Source organism: Chelon labrosus, assembly GCF_963514085.1.
Source record: "Chelon labrosus genome assembly, chromosome: 11".
Taxonomy (NCBI): Eukaryota; Metazoa; Chordata; class Actinopteri; order Mugiliformes; family Mugilidae; genus Chelon; species Chelon labrosus.
In genome coordinates this window covers 17190789-17214183 of record NC_140344.1, presented here as the reverse complement: position 1 = coordinate 17214183, position 23395 = coordinate 17190789, and the positions used below count along the sequence as shown (strand labels likewise).

The following is a 23395-nucleotide window of genomic DNA, read 5'->3' as shown; positions in this document are numbered from 1 at the left end:
ATCGAACCTTAACCTGGCCCTGGCCTGCACTGCTTGGGCTTTACTGGGTAATGACAAGACTGTAGAAGAAAAGATTGCCCCTTATATAAACTTCACTCACTTCCTGCACAACCGCAAGGTTACAATAGCCTCAGAGAAACTCAGCTCAACATAGCAATTTAAATAAATAAATTAGAAAAGATAACGACAAACTGTATTTATAGCCGCGTCATCTGACATCCATCTGTTGGACTGTGCAAGTAGGAAAGTATAACAGGCATGTCGGATCTGGATGAGATGCTTATAGTATCTGTCACTCTGTGTTTTTACTGAGTGCGTGTATGAACGTGCATGTGTGCGTCTGAGACCATGTGTCTGCTGTCGGCAATGGTTCCATTCTTGATCAACAGTCCCATCCCTTGGCCTCCAGTCCTGGGCTCTGTTCCAGACCTGTCTCCACCTCCTCTGCACTGGATGTCAGCAGCTAAATATACACCCTCTCCAAGCCATGAACACGCACACGCAGTGCAACACAAATGAGTAATTTTAAAAGTTATTATGCGTAATTCGCGCCGTGCACAAAAATAGAATATTCTGTCGTTGTGTCACGTACTAAATCAGTGTTTTTCCAGTTATACACTGTCTGTCGCTATCAACACAGATAGTGTGTCGACTGTGTTTCATTTGTTATCACATTTCTCAGGCACAAGTCCTCTCATGGTACACGGACAGTATCTCCCTTCAATTCGAAAAATCATGTGCTAATCAAAGCGGTAGTTGAAGAAATCCCTTGTAGAAATGGGCAAATAGGTTTAGCGATACGATACGATACGATACGATACGATACAGGCCAACAGTGCAACATCTGTGCCATTTGTATAGGAAATAAAAACTAAATTGACCCATGGTAGGAAGATGTATGTATATCCTGTACGTACATGTGCCACTCTGTACATGTGCAGGTGAAATGCATGTGGTATATTATAGATACAGTATACATCAACATGCAAATGTGGGACATCTATGCACTTACAAGTAATTTCAAATATGTTTAAAACCTGCTGTAAATTTGTGCAACAGGTAAGGTAATTTTACCATACCTTTGAGTATGTCATGGGAAACATAATAATGTGCCTCCTGAGGGTGAAATGGTGCAGCAGTTCATATGCATACCAAAACATGTACGGTGGCAATGAAACGTCACACCATGTTAATCTAACATCATTGACCCGACACGGCTTTATTGCTTAAGCATATAAATCATGGCCATCCCTCAAAATATGTTCAGTCTGCTAAACGCACAGCATCACTGCAGATACATGCAGATTCAGACACCTAAGTGGATCAACATATGGATATTGATTACAGATCTCTCCTATGGTACTGGATTCCTCTCTTGGCACAGCGTTGCCTGCGATATGATACATGAGGATAAGCAACATCTGTTCAATACTTGATACATCATACATCATACTTAAGCAATTTGTGTGACATTAATGGATAATGTACGTCTACTACATTTTGTGTGAAAATACCCTTTTCCCGCACACTTACTGTATATGAACATGCAAATCCACACACGGCTCCTGAGAGAGCAGACCGACAGGGTCGTTAAAAATTCATGACAGGGCTTTGACGAGGCTCCTCTCTCCTCTGGGAGTTATGGGGGGAGGGGAGTATGGGTGTGCGAAGAATAATACCTAATTACCCTTCTGTTTTTCTCTGTATCCCTTGCTATCTCTCTCTTTGTCAAACACATGTGCACACAGAGGTTATTAGAATACCCCAAAAATTCACAGGCACGGTCAAATTCAAACTAAAGAGCCCATATTTGATGAGACCCCTCCATGAGAGACGGCTAACCTCTCTGAATTCGCGTAAGAGCAAGTTGGTGTCGCTACCAATTGATTAGAAGTCAGTGTTGCTCTGTTGCTCCATTAAGGAAACTACAATGGTATCCTTAATGGGAGTTCATAACACTCTTGGTCGCACCTTTGATGCAACTGCTCATTAGTCTCTTTTTCCCTTACTGTGAAATCCCTTCACCATAATGAGTCCACTCTTTTACTGGATGACCACTAGAGACCCGAGAAGCGCCACCCTGCAGGCTTATTTGGAAAGAAGGCTGCGTGGAGACTGGGAATTGAGTCTGTGATTGTACGGAAGTGGACTGCTTTTAAGAATGAGGTGGCTCAGAGAGAAAAGGCCCACAGAGGAGAAGAAATTCATAAGAATAATGGAATGAGGCACAAATCCTCAATAATGTCCACCGCAGGCAGCGTTGTAGAAAGCTGATGGTCTGCTATATCTTAATCCCAGGTCAACAGAAAAGGGAACTAATGATGACTGCAACAACTGTTGTGGCTATCAATACTCCAACAGGCAAATGGGACACATACAACATTCCGTGCACCTTTCGTCGTTCATGCACACTGATGTATGAGGCTATTACGATGCTGCCACTGAGAGCATGACCTGGAGGTAGGCCCGAGTTCTGGATGGCATCGGAGTCCTGCTAGTGACTCACGGAGAGATATTTCTTCCCTGCTCTCTCCAGTCTTAGTTGTCATTCTGCCAGGGCAGCCCAATAGCCCTCCATGCATTTAGTGAGAAAGCAGAGCACAGCTTAAAGGATAGACAGGGAAGATGAGACAGGCTCTGCTAAGCCTCACAGAGCATCCCAGACTCCCTGTGTATGTGTGTGTGTGTGGGTGCGGGTGTACGTACACCAGTGTGTTTGTGTGAAGGCTCCACACGCCTGAAATCAATGGGCCATTCAGAGCACACTGCCCCTCTCCTTTGCAGACAACAAAGCAATACTCATCGGAGTAGTAACGGTCTAAAAGATCATTAACACCCACATTCAGTCTTTCCCTCTGACGTGTCCGCACGCACGAGTACTGGTTTTCTATTTGCCATAATGAGTCCCATCTTCAAGGGAAGGCAAGACATGGGGGAGGTATGAGGGGTCAGTATGAGGAAGAAATAAAAGAGAGAGAGAGGAGTGTTGAGAAGGAAGCGTGGTAGACATAAATTATGAACAGACGTTCAGTATTAAAAAAACGACAACCAGTTAGACGGAGAACAGTACTATGACTCAGCATGATCACGGTCTTCAAAGTTAGCTCATTAAAATTTAGTTTGTGAGAATGAAACATTGGGAAAATGAAAAGAGACATATACAGGGATGGAGGATGGAAGCTTCCATCAAGCGATGCATTAGTTTGTGTCGTGATGACAAAAAAAAATGCACCCTCCTCCATACCTAGTACATGATAAAAAAGCCTGTGCGTGTTTGTGTGTGTTGAGAGGACTAGCATACGAACAGGAGATTAAAGAAGAACAGGAAGTGTGAAAGTAGTAATACAAAAAAAAAAAGATATACAAAAAAAGAATATAACAAAAAAGGGGTCAGATGAGATAAAGACGGGTTTTAAATTCCAGTTTGACAAAGAACAGAAGGTGCAGGAGAGATGCAAAAACCTAAACAGAACAAGGTGAGATTAGAAAAAGGAGAAAGTCACCATGAGACGGAGTGAAAGAGCTGAGGTATCTGCAGCTGGGAGAACCCATGGGAGGGCCTCGCCGCTCCACATCACCACTCTCAGGGGCCAAACCCTCTAATGGGAACTGTAAATCTACAGCTGCTCCCCATCTCGTTTGGTCACTTTGACTCTTTTGCTCTCATGCATGTATCTCACAGTGATGTGTATCTCTCAGATGTGTGCATATCACCTGATCAAATTTCAGTAGGAGTCTTTGGGCACAACATTGAAACACTGGCCTTGTTCAGACCTTACATTAACATCCGTCCTGGGAAATCTGCACACTTGGCATTAAAAGTGTCTCCATGTCCTCATTTGGGGTGCAGTTAAACAGCTGATTTATTTGTTTTTTTCTTAATTTAACCATTGCTGTTTCTAATGGATCTCTACTGTTGTTTCAGAACCACAAACAGTGCTTGTTTTACATCATGACTTATGCACACATGCTGTTATTAGGTATTATTAAATGATATCCACCCAGATGTCGGTTAGAAGGAGCTTTCACACTGACTCTAACGGTAAATATACACCCCGCTGATTGAGGAAATACTCTTCACTCCGCCCGGTACCTCATACATCAACACGATCGCATCAATAATGAACCACATGCCAATACCTTATTTAATGACATAGTCACACACGGCCTAGTTATATTAAATACTTTCATTTGTCAATTCTTGTTCAGATGTATTCATTATTTGGTTAGTTAACAGCTACAAGGACAAAATAATTTAAATGTCTCTCATTACGAGTGAACAGACATCACTTATGGTGCTTTTTCCCTTTTAAGCAATCATTTATAATAGTGGTTGTGTGTTTTATTTTTTTTTACCCTAAATGAATAAGGCAAAACTCTACTGACGGAAGAGCACCCCTGTCGAGTAGGAGGTCTTTAATGTGACCCAAGACACATTGCACGTTCACACTGCCTGGACAGAGCCATTAAGAACAGTGTTGATGTAAAATATAAAATGATCAAGCCAACACATTCTTTATAAAAAGCTTGGGTAAACGGTTGGGTTTCCAGGTTGTGGAAAAATCTTGTGTGCATGTGTTTATCAGCCATGTAGCCGTCATGTGTGTGGATTGATAACAAAGGTGTCAAGTAAAGGATATGACTCTCAACACAATTGCCGTCAATCAAATAGACAATATGAAAACAAACGGGATGAAAATGGCAAAGCTGATCGTGGCAGAGAAAATCAGAGTGATGTAAGACAGCAGAACCAAATTCTTAAACGATTACTGTAATTATAACATTGTATGACAATATTGATTCTGAAAAATATCAGATATGACAAGACTCTCAAAGTTTGTAACTCTGAAACATGTCGTGACCCACCAACACAGTTTGGCGTTCTTCTTGATGATTGCATTAGACGCGTATCCCTCGTCGACCATAAGTCTAGTTACAATCACCCATCAGCACTCCTCCCTCCCCGTCCCTCTCTGTCTTTCTGTCGTCACACATAAGCACGATTGCGAGCGTGCAGACAGAAACACACTCAGACACCTCTTGTCTGCTTAATATGATCAGCGTGGAGCGGAGATGGGAGGTTGAGTAACAGCTGCTCTGGAGACTGGAATATCTCTGATCGTATCATAGGCCCTGCTCATTACTGCGGAACATTGGCGCACATGAACACATCACAATGTCACATCTTGTGCTCATTATTGTGATCTCAACATTGTGACAGCAGGCAACAGATTAATACAAATATGGCCCAACACCTGGGGCACATAGACTCTATTAAACATATGCAGAAATAACACAGGGAAGATGTGTGTTAATCTGGATAACTGAGCTGTTTATCATCATACTGGGATTTCTTGAATATGAATCTGTTATAAACACAACTATTAAACAATGCAATTGTTGATGTGATTCCAATTTGAAAGTGATATTATTGCAACTTGCTTACAGTATTGGGATAATGTTTGGAAAGGTGTCTATCAAACACAGTTATTGAATTGACTTTGTGAAATTATCCCAATGCTTCATCTGTGCATATGGAAGAGCCCATATACAATATACAATATCGATTCATGCTCGGATAAAATTTTTCATCTTATGTTAATTTTTAATGTAGACTTCAAGGTGAGCTCATGGAAGCCGTAGAAAAAGAAACAACCTTATTACTTTGACAATACCATGGACAGAGGAAATCAGATGGAAGAAAACCAATCTGTCCGGTGGTGTGTCATGTAATGCACATGTAAGGCAGGGTGTTGATGATAAAACAGATTGCTTTGCTTTTGAAGTGCCTTTCGGTGGCTGTGTCACTCTGTGCATATAACAGAAAATAGTCTGCAAAGCAAGATCCTCTAAGCTATACACAAAATATTCAATCACGGTGTGGAATCCACAGCTTAGGGGAAAATCAAGGCTAAATACTTTGTGGAGAGCGTATATTTCAGAGGGTTATGTTCAGTCAAATTGTTAACTTTTGGAAGATTTACTGGACTAATGTTTTTTGGGTCATACCTTAAGGATAGTAACAAGAATGTGCTTAATGTAACATGGCAATTTAATGCAAAGATTTTTTACCAGACATCTAAAGCAATTTCAAAGTGATAATTACATTACACAACCAGTAAAGCAGTTTTACAGATTTTTAGCAAAGCCTGTGACACTGTATCATGGCTTGATAACTGCGTGTCCTTGTACCACATGTACAGTATCTGCACCTGAGTTAACTGTGATATACATCAATCAGCCACAACATTAAAACCACTGACAGTAGAAGTAAATAACTATATCTTGTGACAATGCAATATTCTGCAGGGAAACGTTTGGACCTGGCATTTGTGTGGATGTTACTTAGACATGTACCACCCACCTAGACCAGACCAGACATCCCCACCCCATAACAAAAAACAACTCAAAAAAGCATGAAAAACAGCACAAGGTGTTGACCTGGCCTCCAAATTCTCTAGATCCCAAACTGATCAAGTATCTGTGGGACGAACTGGAACAAGCCTGATCCACAGAGGCCCCTCCAATCAAACCCATAGGACCCAAAGGCCGCCACTAACAACATCCTGGTGCCAGACACCACAGGACACCCTCAGAATGTCTATTCTCTTATGAGTCAGAACTGTTTTGGAGGCACAAGAGAGACCTACACAATATTAGGCAGATGGTCTTCATTTGAAAGATTCCATGTTGATTCATAAAATCCTTTTATAATTTTTAATTCATTTTTCAAATACATGCATTCCTGCATTATGGTATGGTATGGTATCGATTCAGGAAATCAATAGCAATACCAAGCATATACCTGCCTTCAAAAACTGAATACTAAGACTAGCATTGTCAAGATGTCAGCAGTAACGGACATGACACACTGACCTTTTAAGAAGCACAGAAATTCCTAGAGACGTTACCTTCTTATGAGATGTAAATTGTGAAAAATATAAACTGCACAAATGAGACATGATGCTTCGCTGGGCTTTCAAAATGTACCAGAATTACACTTGAATATATCCCCTGCTTAATTTAAATAGAGTGGAGTGAGGGCAGAGCTTGTCATAATTTCAAAGCAAGATTTTTTATTTATTTATTTATTTATTTTTTGAAAAGCAGCCAGAATTAAGAGTCATGCTGCCATCTAACATGAGATGTTGAATTTGTGAAAATTTCTTTGCTGTGGCAAAACAGATTGCAGTCAAAGATGCTGCATGAATGGTAGGATGAAAGTTGCTTGAGCTTTGAGGAAGTTATGTGTCACAAGGAAATATCTGTATGTATGATTTAGATATTATTTTTTTTTTCTTTAAAACAATGAAAATGTAGTAAATTAAATCATACTGGATACTGAAGCGGTGTCAAATCACTAAAATTCTGTCTTTTTAAACACCCTTCGCCTGAAGGTTTGATGAAGTCTGGAGTTTCCTCACTGGTACAGATTAACCGATCCAGTGCAGGAAGACATGAAGATCATTTATGGAACTGTGCACTGCAGCAAAATTCCCCCTCTCTCTCTCTCTCTCTCTCTAAATTTTTGCAATTGTTAAAATCCACAATCAATAAATAAATAAAGGTAAAGCAACATATTACTAAAGACACAGATTCAGTTTCAAAGGACTTTCTAATATACCTGCCCTGCATTAAAGACATAGACAACACTGATGCAGTTAGTACAAATATAAGAGTGATGATTCTCAATGTATATTTTGCAAAAGTATGGCCTAATTAAATAAGAGTAAACTGTTAAATATGAATACATGCACTACAGCAACCACGAAATATCATGAGTTCATGAATTACAGCTTCCTGAATGCCGATCATTCCAGTTTTTTTGTCTATAATATAAATGCACATTAGTTAACATGATGCCAGTGTTGAAGAAAGAAGATGTGTTGCTTTATAAAGACACACTTTCACCCAAAAAGCATAGAGGTACCCACAGAGTTCACATAGTGTACAGTCTCACACACACAGACTAATGGACCACCTGTGTCTGGAAGAGCTTTAGAGGTGCTGGTTTAGGTAGCACTCTAAGTAATGTTGTAGACTGGCTCATTAGTCACTGGATGGAGCCCCTCACCATAGGAGAAGACAGCAATTGCACAAACACACACATACTGCACACACACACACACACACACACATATTGACCTCATGCAGACTGTTCAAGCAAAAGCAAATAGCTGCAGCAGGAATGTGGCTTCTGGATGTAAGCACTACCAGCGTTCAACCCACACTGGACGAAGTCGCACTGTTGGGCACAAGTCAAACCCTTATTGCTACCAATCAGATAACATGTGCGTACAACCTGGGTCTGCCACAAATGTCCCCGGCCACACTGCTAAAAGTACTGAAATGTTTTTATGTGTTTATTTAGGAATGAACATAGTTAGCAATGCGAAGCCACATCAAGGAGGCGTCTGTCTGTTAGGATATGAATTCATTTAACCACCTTAGTGACCACGCTGTATTTGTGATAAGTCTTGCAGCAGACTTCTCGACACAGTTTTGACCTTTCAAAACAGAAGAATAATGGCTGGAAGTTTCAAAGCCTGAATACACAAGGTGGAAAACCACATGACCACCCCAACGCACTTGTATCGCCCTTGTGTCACACTGGTTTCGTATCAGTTATGTTCTTATTATTACAAGAAGTGAACATCACTTGTTTCCTGAAAAAATTGTTTCATCCCAGCCTCATCATTAGCACACTTTATGAGATGCTTTGAAACGGTGTACTATTTTCAACACGTTTGCTTCAAAGTGATTCAGAAGGCTTTGTTTTCACCGTCACTAACTAAAGCTTCTCATGGTTCAGTTAATGAGGTATAAGCGAGAGAGAGAGGGAGATCTTTCTCCCGTGTTTTTATTAGTTCATCTTTTGTATTAAATGTTCCGCAGCATCAATAATTAAGTTTATAATTACAGTGTACACAGACAGCAAGACAAAGAGCGAAAAGTTTGGAGATGTGAAAGGGAGAGATGCGTTGAAGTAATTGGATTTAGCCTTGAGCTCATCGCACATTTTCACTAAGTGGTCAACCGCATTTGCCAAAGGTTTTCCAGGGTCATCTCTCTAAGTAGAAATAAATATTGACTCCGACGAGTTCCGTACTATCAGATGATTGGCAAGCGTGTCTATGTTATTGCATGTGTGTATTGTGTATAAGATGTGTGTGCTTGCCATCCCTTTCATGCAAGAGGTGACCTTCCTGCCACTGAAAAGGTAGCTGCGATGAAGCCATTGTAATGCAGATCTGTGTAAGGATTAGGGCTGAACGATATGGACAAAATTTCATATCTCGATAATTATGCCAGATATCTTGATATCGATACCATTTTTTTAAAAGCCCTCTTTCGAGACTGTGTACACGGGTACCATGTCTTTTGCAATGTGGTATGTTATAGCGTCTGTAATGTGTTTATGTCTGGTGGACGTCGACTCATACGGTGTAACGCTACTGAACGCATCAGCAATCAAACTTTGATTGGGCTTCTTTTGGGATGACTGAGAAGTCCCCGGTGTTTCTCGCAATACACTCTTATATACCAGCACAACACCTCGCTCTGGTTTACATCATCATTTTTAAATCCAAAATACCTCCAAATAATGGAAGATGATTTATGTTTTGGCACCAAATCAGATTTTGCACTAGTGACACGGGAATCAATTGTCGCTCCCATCCCAAGCCCACAAAAATACTCCCGTCATATCCCGATCACGTGACTGTCCCCCAACAAAAATCCTGTCCCGCAAAATCACGAGAGAAAGACTCCTAAATCCCGTCCAGCTCCCTATGTTGTTGTCTAAAGTTGGGCGCACTCACCGCATTGCAGCGTCACTTTTTAATTAAATCTCCGGCTCCGTCCCGCTCCCGTTGATTATTTGCTCTATCCCGTCCCTATCACGTTACCAACAGTGAAACTGACTCCCGTACTGCGGGACTCCCGAAAAATTGTCACCCTTTATTCTGCACGGCCACCGGCCGCATTATCTTCCACGCTCACTTTACTTTCTTTCTTTTTAATTTCCCCGCTGTGTATGTAGTGTGTGTGTGCGTCTCAGTCTCCGTCTCCCTCACTCCCGCCCTCATATGTTTGTCATTGATCTGTATCGTTTATATCGTTGCTTTTTCGATATTAATATCTTGAATGTTCATATCTAGATATAGATACGATAACGATATATCATTCAGCCCTAGTAAGGATGTGTGCTGCACTCTTTGTTGTATAGGAATAGCAATGTAACATTGTTTTGGAAGTTTTCTGAGCTGAGAGATATACAGTAAGCGTGACTAATCAGTCAGTGAGAGAGAAATAAATTTCCTTAGAAATAAGCTACATGCCCAACCTGAGTTAACAACAAACATGTTTCACACTTTTAAGAATTAGGTGACAATTATTTATATGGTCAAGAGGGGCACTTCACTCTGAAAGGGGGAAAGGGAGAACCACTAAATCTTTGATATGTGTTGTGCCCCAGTTAGTGTGTACGTTTGTGTGTGTGAGTGTTCCCTGTTGAGCCCAAGCCACGGTATACATTGTAAACCTTTGATAAAGCGATCTCTCCTAACAGTGTGCAGCCGAGTATTCATCAATAATGCACGTTACATTCTGCCACGCGCTTTATTTATGGAAGCGCGAGTGCGCACACATAAACGCGGGCTTGTTTCACACACCTGTGGCTAGGTAAACTGCTGGAAGGTCATCCGTCATTGCAGAGTTGGAGATCAGAAACAGGAAGGACAAGAACGAGAGAAAGACGAAAGGCAAAGGCAGGATGAAAGTTTGAAAGTATTTGACAGCTGAGTGAAAATGACTTGAGTGCCTTGGGCGATCTCCAATTATATTGACATTGCGAGTCAATCTCAACCTTATATCAAAGGCGTTGAAAAAAAGAGAAGCCCCAGCTGCAATGAAGATCCTCTTCCTGAATTCTCTCTAATAAATTCTGCAGCCAAAAGCTCTGCACTTAACTTCAAAGACCATCTCAAAGCACTTCTATAACATGTGGTGTTTATGGTCACTGTCACTGGACGGCCAAACAATATGAACTCTGTAGGGCTGAGACATCCCATCAGTGAAATTGTAGTACAGCATGCAAATTAAATACGTCACTTTGTGTAGAGTACGTCTTGCATCACTTTGTTGTTGTTTATGTTTATCCCAGTTTATGGCAGCTCCAGCCGCGTTCCACTAATTAGACTTAATCTGAAATCCCGTCGTCAAACATGTGGGAATACTTTAAACAAAGACCTAATAAAAAGGGGCGCCTTGTAAAAATGTAATGGCTTACCACAGCAACACAACTGCTATGCATAAGTATCTCAACAGAGAAAAAAAATTCAGTTTCTAACACCTAAGTGCTTGGACTATTACAACTAATTTGGTCAGATTCTTGGTAGAAGCCATCATGTCTGCATCTCTTGTGTTTCAAACAAGAACTTGGTGAAGACAGCCTAGAGCAGATGTTAAAAGTTACTATGGTAAAGCTGCTTTCCAATGCAGGTTAATGCGTATATAACATGAACTAAGAAACTTTGACTTCCATTAACGTTACAATCCAAGTTGATGGAAGCAAGCTTTTGCACGTAAATATACAGGTGCATTTCTCATCATCATGCTTCACACTATCTTTGATAATTAATAGCAGAAAATACTAAACCCCACCTTTCCTAGTTAGCTCTGCACTACATTAACCTTAACGTTTGTGATGAATACTATAATTAGGTAGAATTAAAGTTTGAAATGACCAATTAACTGCTCCATAATCCATAGATAAATCAAAAAGATTACACACAGAGTAATCAACTAATCCAAAATCATCAAATTAATCGATTGAAAAAATAATTGTTGCAGCACCAGCTCAAAGATTTATTTTTTTCTCTCAGCTGCTCAGACTGTACCATCCTGTCCAACCACCTTACTTATTGTTGTCCATCAATCCACATATCCGTCATGATCATGTCCATTCGCCCTTCTTTCCCAATATTCATTCATCCATTTATCTCCCCATCCATACATCTGAGGACAGAGAATCCAATATCAGTGTGCCTCGAGGTTACTTGTAAGAGAGGATGAGACGCAAAGACACAATAAAGTGTGAGAAGTGATCGATGTCTGGAGGTTGGATCAGCTGTCGCGCGCTGACCCAACCTCGCGACCATCGCTCTCTTCTATCACTTCCTGCACCAGAGCCATTTCTCTCTTCGCTGCTTACGCATCCTGTGGCACCAGTCCTCGGAAAAATGATAAGAACACCAAGGTCTTTACTTAACATACACAAGACAGACACTTGGCAGGAGATGTGTTTATGAACATTCATAAATACTCCCTTTCCATTACTAATAAGACAACAATGGTGAAGCCTTATAAAGCCAAAGTAAGGGACGCTGTGAACTCCCTGTGAATGTATAAAAAACAGTTCAAACTCGAGCATCTCTGACCCACTTCTGAGTGAAAAAAAACAGAGGGGGAAGAGAGTGGGAAAAATAAAGAACCTCCCCAGGGTCAAGGCCCTCATTATCACATTCAGTCCTGCAGAAGAAAGATCTCAGTCCCTGCGCTCTTGTCTTTTGTCCACATGCTGCAATCGCTGTTCAGCTCCAACGTATCTGTCAAATAAACCGCGTTCTGGCTCACTTCAGCTAATTCCTAATATTTGTTTCCCTTGGAGGAAACCTGTGAGTATGGAGAAGCGCCAGACATCTTTTTGGCAAAAAAAAACAAAAAAAAACACATTTAAATATGTTGAATGAAACTTTCTCTATTTAAAAGCTTTGGACTTCAACCAAATCCCCATAATCCCCGCTTGTAAAATTAATTAATTAGATAATACACAGATGGTGGTTTTACTGTAACATGATGCGCTTATTAATTTGTGAATTAGCTGGTTTAACCATCCATTGTTTACATAATTATTCTACTGTGATTTCATATATCCTGTTTTTAGTTAGAATATGATTCAGTTCAGTCTGTGATTTATCCCCTTCATTGTAACAGTGAAAGTTTGTGTTGTGATAGATAACACAGGAGATTCAAATATCGCAATATAGCTGAGAGATATTTGATTCAACTCCAGTATCTGGATATATCTTCCCTCTGAATGCATTATATAAAAGGCAAATTAAGACAACAACGTGATATAAAGGAGCATGGTCCGGATAGTTTGATTAGATTTCTCCCAAGTTTCACCGACACAAACTGTCTGAGAAACGGCAGCTCAGTGCTGTTAGTTTAGTTCAGGCCTGACATTTTTAGAAGTCGAACAGCCAAGAACAACAGGCATATTTTCCAGTGGAGTATCTGAACATTTAAATCTCTCTTTGTTAGCCATATTCCATCTCTCGAACTAAAAATATATCCAATCGTATAACTAATGGTTGGATTGTCGGCCAGGCAACACAGTCTGAAGTGCAAAATGTAGTCAGATACAGTCTGCAGACCGCAACTGAGCTAAATGCACTCATGTATGGTTACTTTTAGTTAATAATGTGCTTAATGCAGGAGCGAAACTTATAAAATTATATAACTGAAATGTTACATTAGTCAATATGTTTAGTACGCCCACTACTCTCAGTTAAATCTCCAACATTTTTACCATTGCACTTTGGTCAGTGTGTATGCATATTCAAGCCTACAAGAAGAACAGATGGAAAACTGCTCTCCGTCATGGCCCGTGTTAATAAAGAGCTTGTCCTGCACAGTATCAAAAGCTACATAAAACTGCAAACTGACAGTTAGTTCCTCTGAGAGGAATGAGCCTTACCTCCAAGGCGGCAGACCTCTTCCGCAGCAGCTGTTCTATGTTCCTGGCTGCCCTGGCCACGAGCTCCTCTGCATCATTTTGCTCCACAGTGTAGAGGTTTTGGTTTTTCAGAAAAATCTAGACAGACGAAGAGAGCACACAGTGTACATGATCAGAGAGGTAGTGGATGATTTAATGAATTGTGATATATTGCGACAAGTATTTGTTTAAGTCATTGTATGTTTTGAGAACCTGATGTTCTGGTAAATGTATGGGATCCGTAGCAGTTTTAAACTTGTATAATACCCTCTCTCTGTGCATGCGTGTGAAGAGCTTGAGTGTTTATACCTGAGTGAGGCTCTTCCCAGCTGTGGCTGTGTCTGCCAGGGTGACAAGCTCTTTCTGCATCTGATCAACCCATTCTTTAATCCTGTGGGACAAAGCAATGCACACAACCGGTCTTGTAACTGACACGTAACCGAGAGACATCACAGGTATTTCGCAGCAAAATTAAACTGTCAATCAAGCTCCCTTACATCTACCATCTAACAAGCTCGTCCACTCACAACACGGCATCAAAACAAACACGGCTAAAGAGAATCATTGGTGCAGGTCAAGCGAAACGTGAACCAATCAAACTCGAATCACCGGGAATCGTCCAATAACACACGTGTCATCGCGTGTCAACCAATACGATTGCTTTCTAAGAGTTCAAACGTGAAGTCAACCAATCAGATAAGTGTCACCCAGAGTTGCGACTGGCGACAGTGATGCGAGTGGACAGGTGAGAGGTGGAAGGTGGCCAGGACCGGTCTTCTCATTGGCTCCACCCTGCTGGTGCCATGGATGTATTTTATGAACCAGATACAGACACAATAAATTGTTCACCTGATGTGTAAGCTAATAAATATGTTTTCTAGCTTCTGGGACTGGTTTAGCGATGCTTCACCCGTGTCTGTGCCACACACTGAGTTATACCTTAGCCTCATCCTCCTCCTGTCATCTTATCTAAACACAATAAGCTCACAACATGCTGCATACTGACATGATATAGCACTGTGCAGCTCCTGAATAAAGTGTCCATAGGTAGGGACAGCCAAGAGGAGAATGACAAAGACCTTAGACATTATGCACTGGGTGACACTGTGACTTGTTAGAATAATCAGACTCGTCTCACGGGGTAGCTTTGGATTAATTCAGCGTGTACTGTATGCTGCCGTGCACTCACATACACATGCAAGTGTATGTGAGTGCACATAATGAGACCGTGCCATTAATATTGTATGAGAATGATAACAGGTTGGCAAAGAATACAGATGTTGTCACTTCCCTGCATCCACAATAACACAGAGTCAGTTATGATCCTCCCTAGAAGCGAGGATACATGACGCACACACACATATGCACAGTGGAATAAATTTATAAAAAGAGATATTTAAAAAAATATATATATATTCTCCAAAGCTGTGATTGAAGCAGCGCAGTGAAAGTCATGCAGTTCACATTATGTGCAAAACATCAACTCTCAATACAGCTAAGAGAGGTTGTTATAGAGAAAAGTCTTCTGTTTACAGAAGATCAAGGTATAAAAAAAAAAATAGGGAAGATGCACCAGGGACAGAAAATCTACAGTGGATGAGGAAAACTCAGAGCAAGTACACTTGTGGAGAAAGATGAGACAAGAGAGTGAATACCAGAGGGAACAGCACAGTGTGAAATAGTTTAGAAAAAGCTAAACTAGTAAAAGTGTCGATATCTTGATCATTGCGACTCTAATTTTGACCTTGGACTCGCTAGTCATTTGTGTAAGGATGTTCCACTGTGGAAACATTATGGTCTAGTTTTAACAACAGATATACATCGATCAGGCATAATATTATGACCACCTTCCTAATATTGTGTAGGTCTCCCTTGTGTCTCCAAAACAGTTGTGACTCATCAGAAGATGGACATGGGCCCTCTGAGGGTGCCCTGTGGTGTCTAGCAACAGGATGTTGTTAGTGGGGGCCTTTGGGTCCTATGGGTTGAGGGGAGGGGCCTCTGTGGATCAGGCTTGTCTTAGTGCATCCCACAGATACTTGATCAGTTTGGGATCTAGTGAATTTGGAGGCCAGGTCAACACTTGTGCTGTGTTTCATGTTTTTTTTTAAGTTGTTCCTAAACTGTTTTTGTGTGTGTGTGCCTGTGCCAGGCTGCATCCTGCTGGGGATGGCTGCTGCCATCAAGGAGTGTCATTGCTATGACAGAGATTTGCAACATAGTCAAGCAAGAAAATTGCAATCAGGCAATTATACAATAATTGTGACAGCCTGTGTGTGAGCACTTCCATAGACCTAAGATTCTGAGAAGTACAGGGCCATCACTCCTGCGTTTAGCTTCAGTGAAATCTACTGCTGCCTGTGTAAATCTTTAATAACAACAACTCTCAGGTCCTAAGAAAGAAATTAGACAATCCAGGCTGTGGTACAGTAGGTAGTATAGTGCATAATGTGTTCTTTTCCACATCTAATTTAGGAAGACATGGACTTTTTGGTTTGTCTTCTGAAAAACATTTTGTGAGGGGCTTCGTAAAAGTTCCTCTGCCTTGGCCCATCTCTCACATGATACCCACTAGCTTCTATCTGTATGTCCTTTAAGTGCACACTAGGCTTATTTTATACAGTAAAGGAGAGTAAGATGGAAAGTAATAGTACCTTGCAAAACCATATGTCTGTTATCTGCCAGGGATACTTGCAGTCAAATCTTTAAGCAATCATATGTGTTATCTATAGGCACATTAACTCCTCACCCTCAATTCCTCAAATCATGAATAAGTATCCCTTGAAGTGTCAGTCTTGGTTTAATAGCAATGCTTCATAAAATGCCGAGAGGTGAAGCCCGCTCTCAGCTCGGCACAGTTGATGAAGCCAGATCACCCGCGATGTGTCTCATTTGGGGGAAGAGTACAGAGGTGCTTACTATCTTATCGCCTTTCACACTATTAGCAGATGTCATGAGGTGAGATTTTATCAGCGGCTGAAATAACACAGTGATTCAGATATGCCTGTGATATGCAGTAATATAGTCAGTGTTGTTAAGCTGAGGTAGCAACATTCTTTTTTCTGCTCTGGTTGCTGGGCTTTGATTACTGCAGCCTGTGGTACAACGCTGGATAATTAAACACACACACACACACACATACACACACACATGCACATACAAATGGCAACTGGGTCAGACACTGCCCTACATTGTTTTACAGACACCGGAAGAGCAGATGAGAGCAAAAACACAACGAGAGGCAGAGAGACAAAACAAGGAAGAGAGAGAGACAGATGTTGTGGAACAATCACTTCAGGACTAGAGAGAGTAATGAGCTGGTCCATGGTGTGCGTCTTGATGGGCGTCTGTGTTAAACTACAGTCTAATTACACATCATTACAGAGGCAAGAGGCTGAAGCGGCAAAGCCCAGACAGGAAAAAAAAAAAACGGAATGAGGCACGGAAACGCCAACTGTAATGCACCAAAACAACCCGCGGTGCTCTGCTCACACTCTGTAGCCCCGACACTAACACCCAGGTGGCCGATTCACTTCTTGTTCGGCATGAACCGAGTAGCTAAGGAGCAAACTTAGATTATCTCATCACCCTCAGTCCTTTTTACAACAATTATCACCTTAGATTATGCTTGTTGGTTTAGGACTGCTACAAAATCCGATTTATATTAATATTTTCATGAATCTGCTGATTATTTTCTGAGTGGTCGATTAACCCTTTGGCTAACTTACCACCAAATTAACATAACTTTCAACTTTAAAACATTTTGCCTCAATAAAATGTTTTAACTTGAAATCTACGGATGAAGAAACTACATTTACTATAGTCTGCCATTAATTAGCATAGATGATGCTGAGTATAGTTTACCTGCAGTGGCTCGAAGTGCTGATATTAAGTGGAAAAGTACTTCTTTATCTGCTTGCACTCACTTACAGCATGATGTCAATATTGATTTGCGTCATTTACTTTTATAGGTTGATTTACCCACAAACAAACGGCTTTTAACTCGCACATGCACTGGGAAGCAGTTGTTGTTGTTCTAGCCATTAACATCTGCTCCAGAGAGTCTGTGTTGGTTGAGTTTTTGTCTGAATCACTGATAAGGACACAATAGCGACTCCCAGCTAACACAACTCGTGTTTTGAGCTTGGACAGCTGGTGGACGCTCTTTGTTAACTTGCTTGTGCGTATCGGTTGTGCAAAACCGTCGTTTTGTAATATTGATTTCTTCTCTGCATCTCACATGCAATGATATATTTACTGATCCCTTTCATGTTTGTTAGTTCAAGGCGTATTATCTTTTTTTTTTTTTTTTTCCTGAGAAAGAACAAGGACTTTCCGGCAGATGATGCAGGCTGTAGTTTCTGCTCTGCAGAGCATTCAAAAGAAAAACCCTCATAACCTCCACTACGTCTAATAGATATTTTTTTCAGCAACCGTTCAAAAAGGGAAGAGATGCCGTGGAAATACAAAACATGGCGGATGACTGAACGGTTGCCAAAGCAAACCCAAAGCAGACTGCCAGTCTTTGTTTGTTATGCTTAGAGATCACAAGAAGGGACGTGAGCCACATGAATTTTGTTTCTCATTTGGTTGCTGGTGACATTTGTACTTCTGTGTTTTTACCTGCAAGACAACAAGCGGTTGTCTGGCTGACTTTGCAAACATTCACACTGAGCAGACTCCTCCTGCACATTTTGTATTAATGGTCGTTTTTCGAGAAACTCTTCTTTGCTTCGCCCATTAAGCTGCAGAAATACTGGATGTGTTTTGCACACCAGGAAAGCCTGTTTTGTACAGCAGGGCAATTTGCAACCAAACTGGTGACTTGTAAGTTTGGCTTTTATCACAAAAAAGAGTGGCAACACTGTTTAAGTGCTGCAAAATCACACTGCATCTGTAATATCCTAGTTTTCCCCTAGTGATGCATATGCGTTTGACAAAATGTAATAAACAAACTTTTAACTCGAGTAAACGAACAAAAACACTTTTTCTGGCCGGCTGCTCTGAATGCATTCATCACTGTTCCATATATAAATAAATAAAGGTGCAGCCTCACCAAAATTCAGACCAACAGCCATTATTCCTAAGTGGACTGGCAGGCCGTTTGTCTCTCAAACAGAATTTAAATGCGATGACTGAAAAATAGACAAAACAGAATGTGGGTTTTCCATCTGTGGTTCAGACCCTTGAATTAAAAGTAGAGGCTACTCCTTTGATTCTGGACAGTCCTGGATAGCACTGATCTGAACTGCATTTAAATATATATAAAAAAGGTATGAAATAATTAAAAAAAAAAAGTAATTGGCTTATTTTGTCATATTAATTGTATTTATACAGGGGATTAATCAACCACAAGGTCTGCTCGTTCCAATCTCGTGATAACCACATTAAATGGCCAACTTTTGCGTATTTTTATGAAGCAGTGGGACCAAGCAAAGCCACTGCAACTCCTCTACAACTTCACAGAGGGTCTGTCACGGCTGTCTGTGGCCACCGGCGACAAAACTGCTAATTAATCAACGTCTGGAGGCGAGCAGACCGAGGCGAGATAAAACACCGTCTACCCTCAATGAGCCTCCCTCAAGATGACCAACGGTGCATGAATGAAACGACCTGCCCACCCCACTCTCACACCCACGTACCGCGCAGCTCCATACACACCGCGAGTGGCTCATTAAGAAAAATAAAATAAAATAAATAAAGATAAAAAATAAATGTCTGGAACCGATGAGCACGTGAAACCCTTTCTGCTATAGGAAATAGGATTACAGTGACGATACTCACATGAGCTGTGTCGGAAACTGCGATGCCAAACAGCCTCTGTGCCACAGCAGGACCAGAAACACCCAGGCTCGAACCGTGCAGGTATCCATTGTGGGGGAGAGAGGAGGAAAGAAAAAAAAGAAAAGAAAAGAAAAAAAAAAAAGCAAAGGGGGGAAATTCCCCGACGCGCGTCAGGATCCTATCCGCTCCGATGAATGGAGCGACGTGCGCAAGCGGCGTGTGTGGCAGTCTGTCACTCCCTCACAGATTAACGAACCCTGACACCTCTAATCTGATCACTCGGCCATCCGGCGCTCTAACAGGTACTGGATCTGGATACATCAGCCTCTCTCTCCGTCTCTCTGTCTCTCTCTCTCTCTCTCACTCTCTCACTCTCTCTCCCTCACTCTCTCTCTCTTCCCCTCTCCTTCTCAGTCTAAAAATCCTGTCATGTGTGGAACTCACTCATTTGTGTCTTAATTAACCCCTTTCTACTATCAATATCTCTGTCTACCTTATAACCTATAATACAATATAATATTGTGTTAAAAAATACAGCCAATCACTTTAATTACTCTGGTCTTTCAAAATGTATTCTGACATTTGTTTTGCTCCACCACTCCATTTATTTCCCCCCTCTCTCTTTCTTGCCCTCGCCACATTGAGAGTAACAAATAGTTTTTCGCCTCCCTACAAAGAAGCACCTGCTAAAGGAGGGCCTGACTTCAGGTACCACCCACACAAGCGCACGCACGCTGCATACAGATACGGACTTTGCTTTTTAAAATGCCTTGCAACCTTTCAGTGCCTACAGCCTCGCTGGAGGTGTGGGAGAGGAGAATTTACTGGCTTTGATTGCACAGTCCCCGCCAATCGTTATCAGTTATCCTGGTGGCATGAGAGGCGACGAGCAAAGAAAACTGTCCCGCGCGAGAAAGACTGCCGGAGTGACAGATATATTGATTCCACTCGCATGTACGCGCGTGCGGTGTAAAAGCTTATGAGCAAAGTATAGTAAAGGCCCAATAAAGCTCAGTGCCATCCATCATACATGTTTTATAAGGTTTGTGGCTGTGTGCTGCACATCCCAGTACGGATGTTTAAATGAAAGAATATATATGAAAAGTATACAGAATTGCATTCTGTGTCATTATTCTAAACGGGAGTGCATCAGCGTTTTAATAATTAAACAACAAAGACCATAAACCTACCCTGAGAGTGTGTGTTTGTGCATGTGTGTGTAATTCAGGCCTGGAGGGAGGGCAGGGCAGCACAAGCAGGATGCTTGGGGGATTTGGTTATCAATCGTTGCCTGGCAACCACACACCATCTCTCTTGTCCTCTCACCCTCCCCTCCTCCTCCCTTTCCCCCCTCTCTTTCTTTGTTTCCCACCTATCCACTGCTCTCTCGCTGTACTGCGCTGTTGCTCTTACCCCCTCCACCATTCTCATCCTTCCCCATCACATCACCTTCTCCACATTGTCTCCCACTACACCTTCCTTTCTTTCTCACACTCATTTCCTCTAGCAGAGGGACGGATGCACCTGCTGATGGGATGGAGGGGAAAGAAAATAAGTGAATGGTGTGAACTGGGGAGCTGGCTTGGAGGGGATGAGCATAATAGCATAGAGCGGGGTGGAGAGGATGGAGAAGCAGAGGCCTCTTTTGCAGACATCCCGGTTCAATATTCTACTTTTTTTTAATTATTAATTTGGCACGTACTACACCACACCATGAATAGGAAGACAAATCTGATTGTTACCTGTGCTTCTGCACCTCAGCCAAACCCTGACAGACAGTGTGTCTTTGTCTGAATACCAGTGTAGTGTAGTCCATAGAGGATGGTTAGATCAAATATTAGAAAGTTCCTTTCCCCTAATAAACAAGAACAACAAATATTCTTGGTTTATCTACGTTTACTTTTTACGAGTTGCTTGTTAATAAAAGTTAGGCACACTGTTGCCCATAAAGTTGGAATAACATATTTTTGTATCTCTTCTTATGAAATTATCGCGACAATGTGATCCATATATATGCGTGTGTGTTGGAATAAAAAGAGGAACGTGTCCAAAAACAACATTATTCCAACTCTCGATCTAAGCTAAGCAACCAGCAGCCTATCCAGTGATGATGATTGTGAAATAAGATGTAAAAAGCAAAAGAATTATCGGACCAGTGGATGCTGAGGTTTAGTGTCAGATGATACTGTCACCTGGAGGTCATGTATTGAAACCACAAGCAACACAGAACAGGCAGTTGCACACACTATTCCTGCGTCTAGACCCCTGGTGGTGGTAACAGTAATTCGTTTTGTTTAACAGCTGTCCATAATTCTTAAAATAACACTAAGGTTCATTATTATTCATTTATTCTTAAATGTACAGGTGCATCAATATAGATTAGAATATCATTGAAAAGTTCATTTATTTCAGTAACTCAATTCAAACAGTGGAAATTATATATTGTATACATTAATTACACATAAAGGCATATACTTCAGGTGTTTATTAATATTTTTTTTATTTTGATGATCATGGCTTACAGCTAATATTTTAGCTAATATTAGTACTAAGAAGTATGTCCATGTACAGTATATGCACTCAATCGTTTTGCATGAACTACTGTATCAATGCACCATGGCATGGAGTTGTTGCTTGCTTTGATAGCGGCCTTCAGCTCATCTGCATTGTTGAGTCTGGTGTCTCTCATCTTCCTCTTGACAATCCCCCATAGAGTCTCTACTGGGTCCAGGTCCGGCAAGTTTTCCAGCCAATCAAGCAAAGTTATACTATGGTCATGAAAACCAGGTACCGGTACTTTTGGCCGTGTGGGCAGGTGCACTGACTTTGTACCAACACCAGCAAATGACATGGCTCCCTAAATCATCACAGTCGTGAAACTTCACATCGGACCTCAAGCACCCTGGATTTGGTGCCTCTCCACTTATCCTCCAGACTCTGGGACCTTGATTGCCAAATTACATGTACTTTCGTCTGAAAAGAGAACTTTGGATATAATACATGAGTTTCACTTTTTGAATTGTATTACTGAAATAATTAACTTTTCAATGATATTCTAATTTATTAAGATGCACGTGATGACATCCAATTTCTTTAGAACAGTTCTCTACAACAGCTTGACTCAATGCTGCCTCCCGGTGGCCATGTCCTGAAATACACCTAAATAAAACATTAAAGGTGTGACCAAGGGAGCATGTGTCAAAGGGTTCTTATAGATGCTATAGTAAATAGTATGCAGCTGGTGAAATGAAACATAGCACAGCATAATTCCACCCAAACATTAGAAAGGAAGGATGCAAACAAAAGTATGCAGCATATAACTGAGAATAAATCACCATTAAATGTTAAAACCAGGAGCGCCAAGCAGCCACAAACTGACAGAAAGTCTTCCATCCCATGTGCACATCAGCCAGTTCATCCAGGTTTTCAAGTACCTCAAGTGCGTTTTTATAGTTGTTCACTTGTGGATACTTACTGTGAGTGGCTGTTTGCAGAACAAGAGTCCACTGAGAACAGGCAGTCAGCTGTTAAAGGCACCTACAGGAATTAAAACTGCTTCAAAGATAATGAGTAAAGTGTTGCAGAGAATTCTTTTTTTTTGTGTCTGTTGTTTGGTTTGATTCAATAAGATTAATACGGATATAAATATGATAATTAAACTGCTCCAGAAAGAATGAGTGGAATAAGAGGATTTCTTTTTCCTTTATGAATAACTGAACTAGGCCTTTTCTCACTAAAAGGGAAATTAGATCCTTATACAGTGGTTTATTCCACTACATTTATTGAATGTTATCAATATAAAATATGTACCAACTAATAAGTGATACTGTA

The 23395-nt window shown here is 41.1% G+C and overlaps 1 protein-coding gene across 1 annotated transcript in view; it reads right to left on the bottom strand.

Annotated features, from left to right (window-relative positions):
• LOC311495402 (voltage-dependent calcium channel subunit alpha-2/delta-1) overlaps positions 1-19653 on the bottom strand; it is a gene marked incomplete at its 5' end in the record, with an annotated part of 60551 nt that extends 40898 nt beyond the window's left edge. Inside the window, 3 exons of the mRNA XM_084554830.1 lie at positions 13763-13879; positions 14090-14171; positions 19565-19653. Coding sequence (XP_084410956.1) covers positions 13763-13879; positions 14090-14171; positions 19565-19653 — 288 coding nt within the window. The remainder of the gene's footprint in view (positions 1-13762; positions 13880-14089; positions 14172-19564) is intronic.
• Between the last annotated feature and the right edge of the window lie 3742 nt (positions 19654-23395).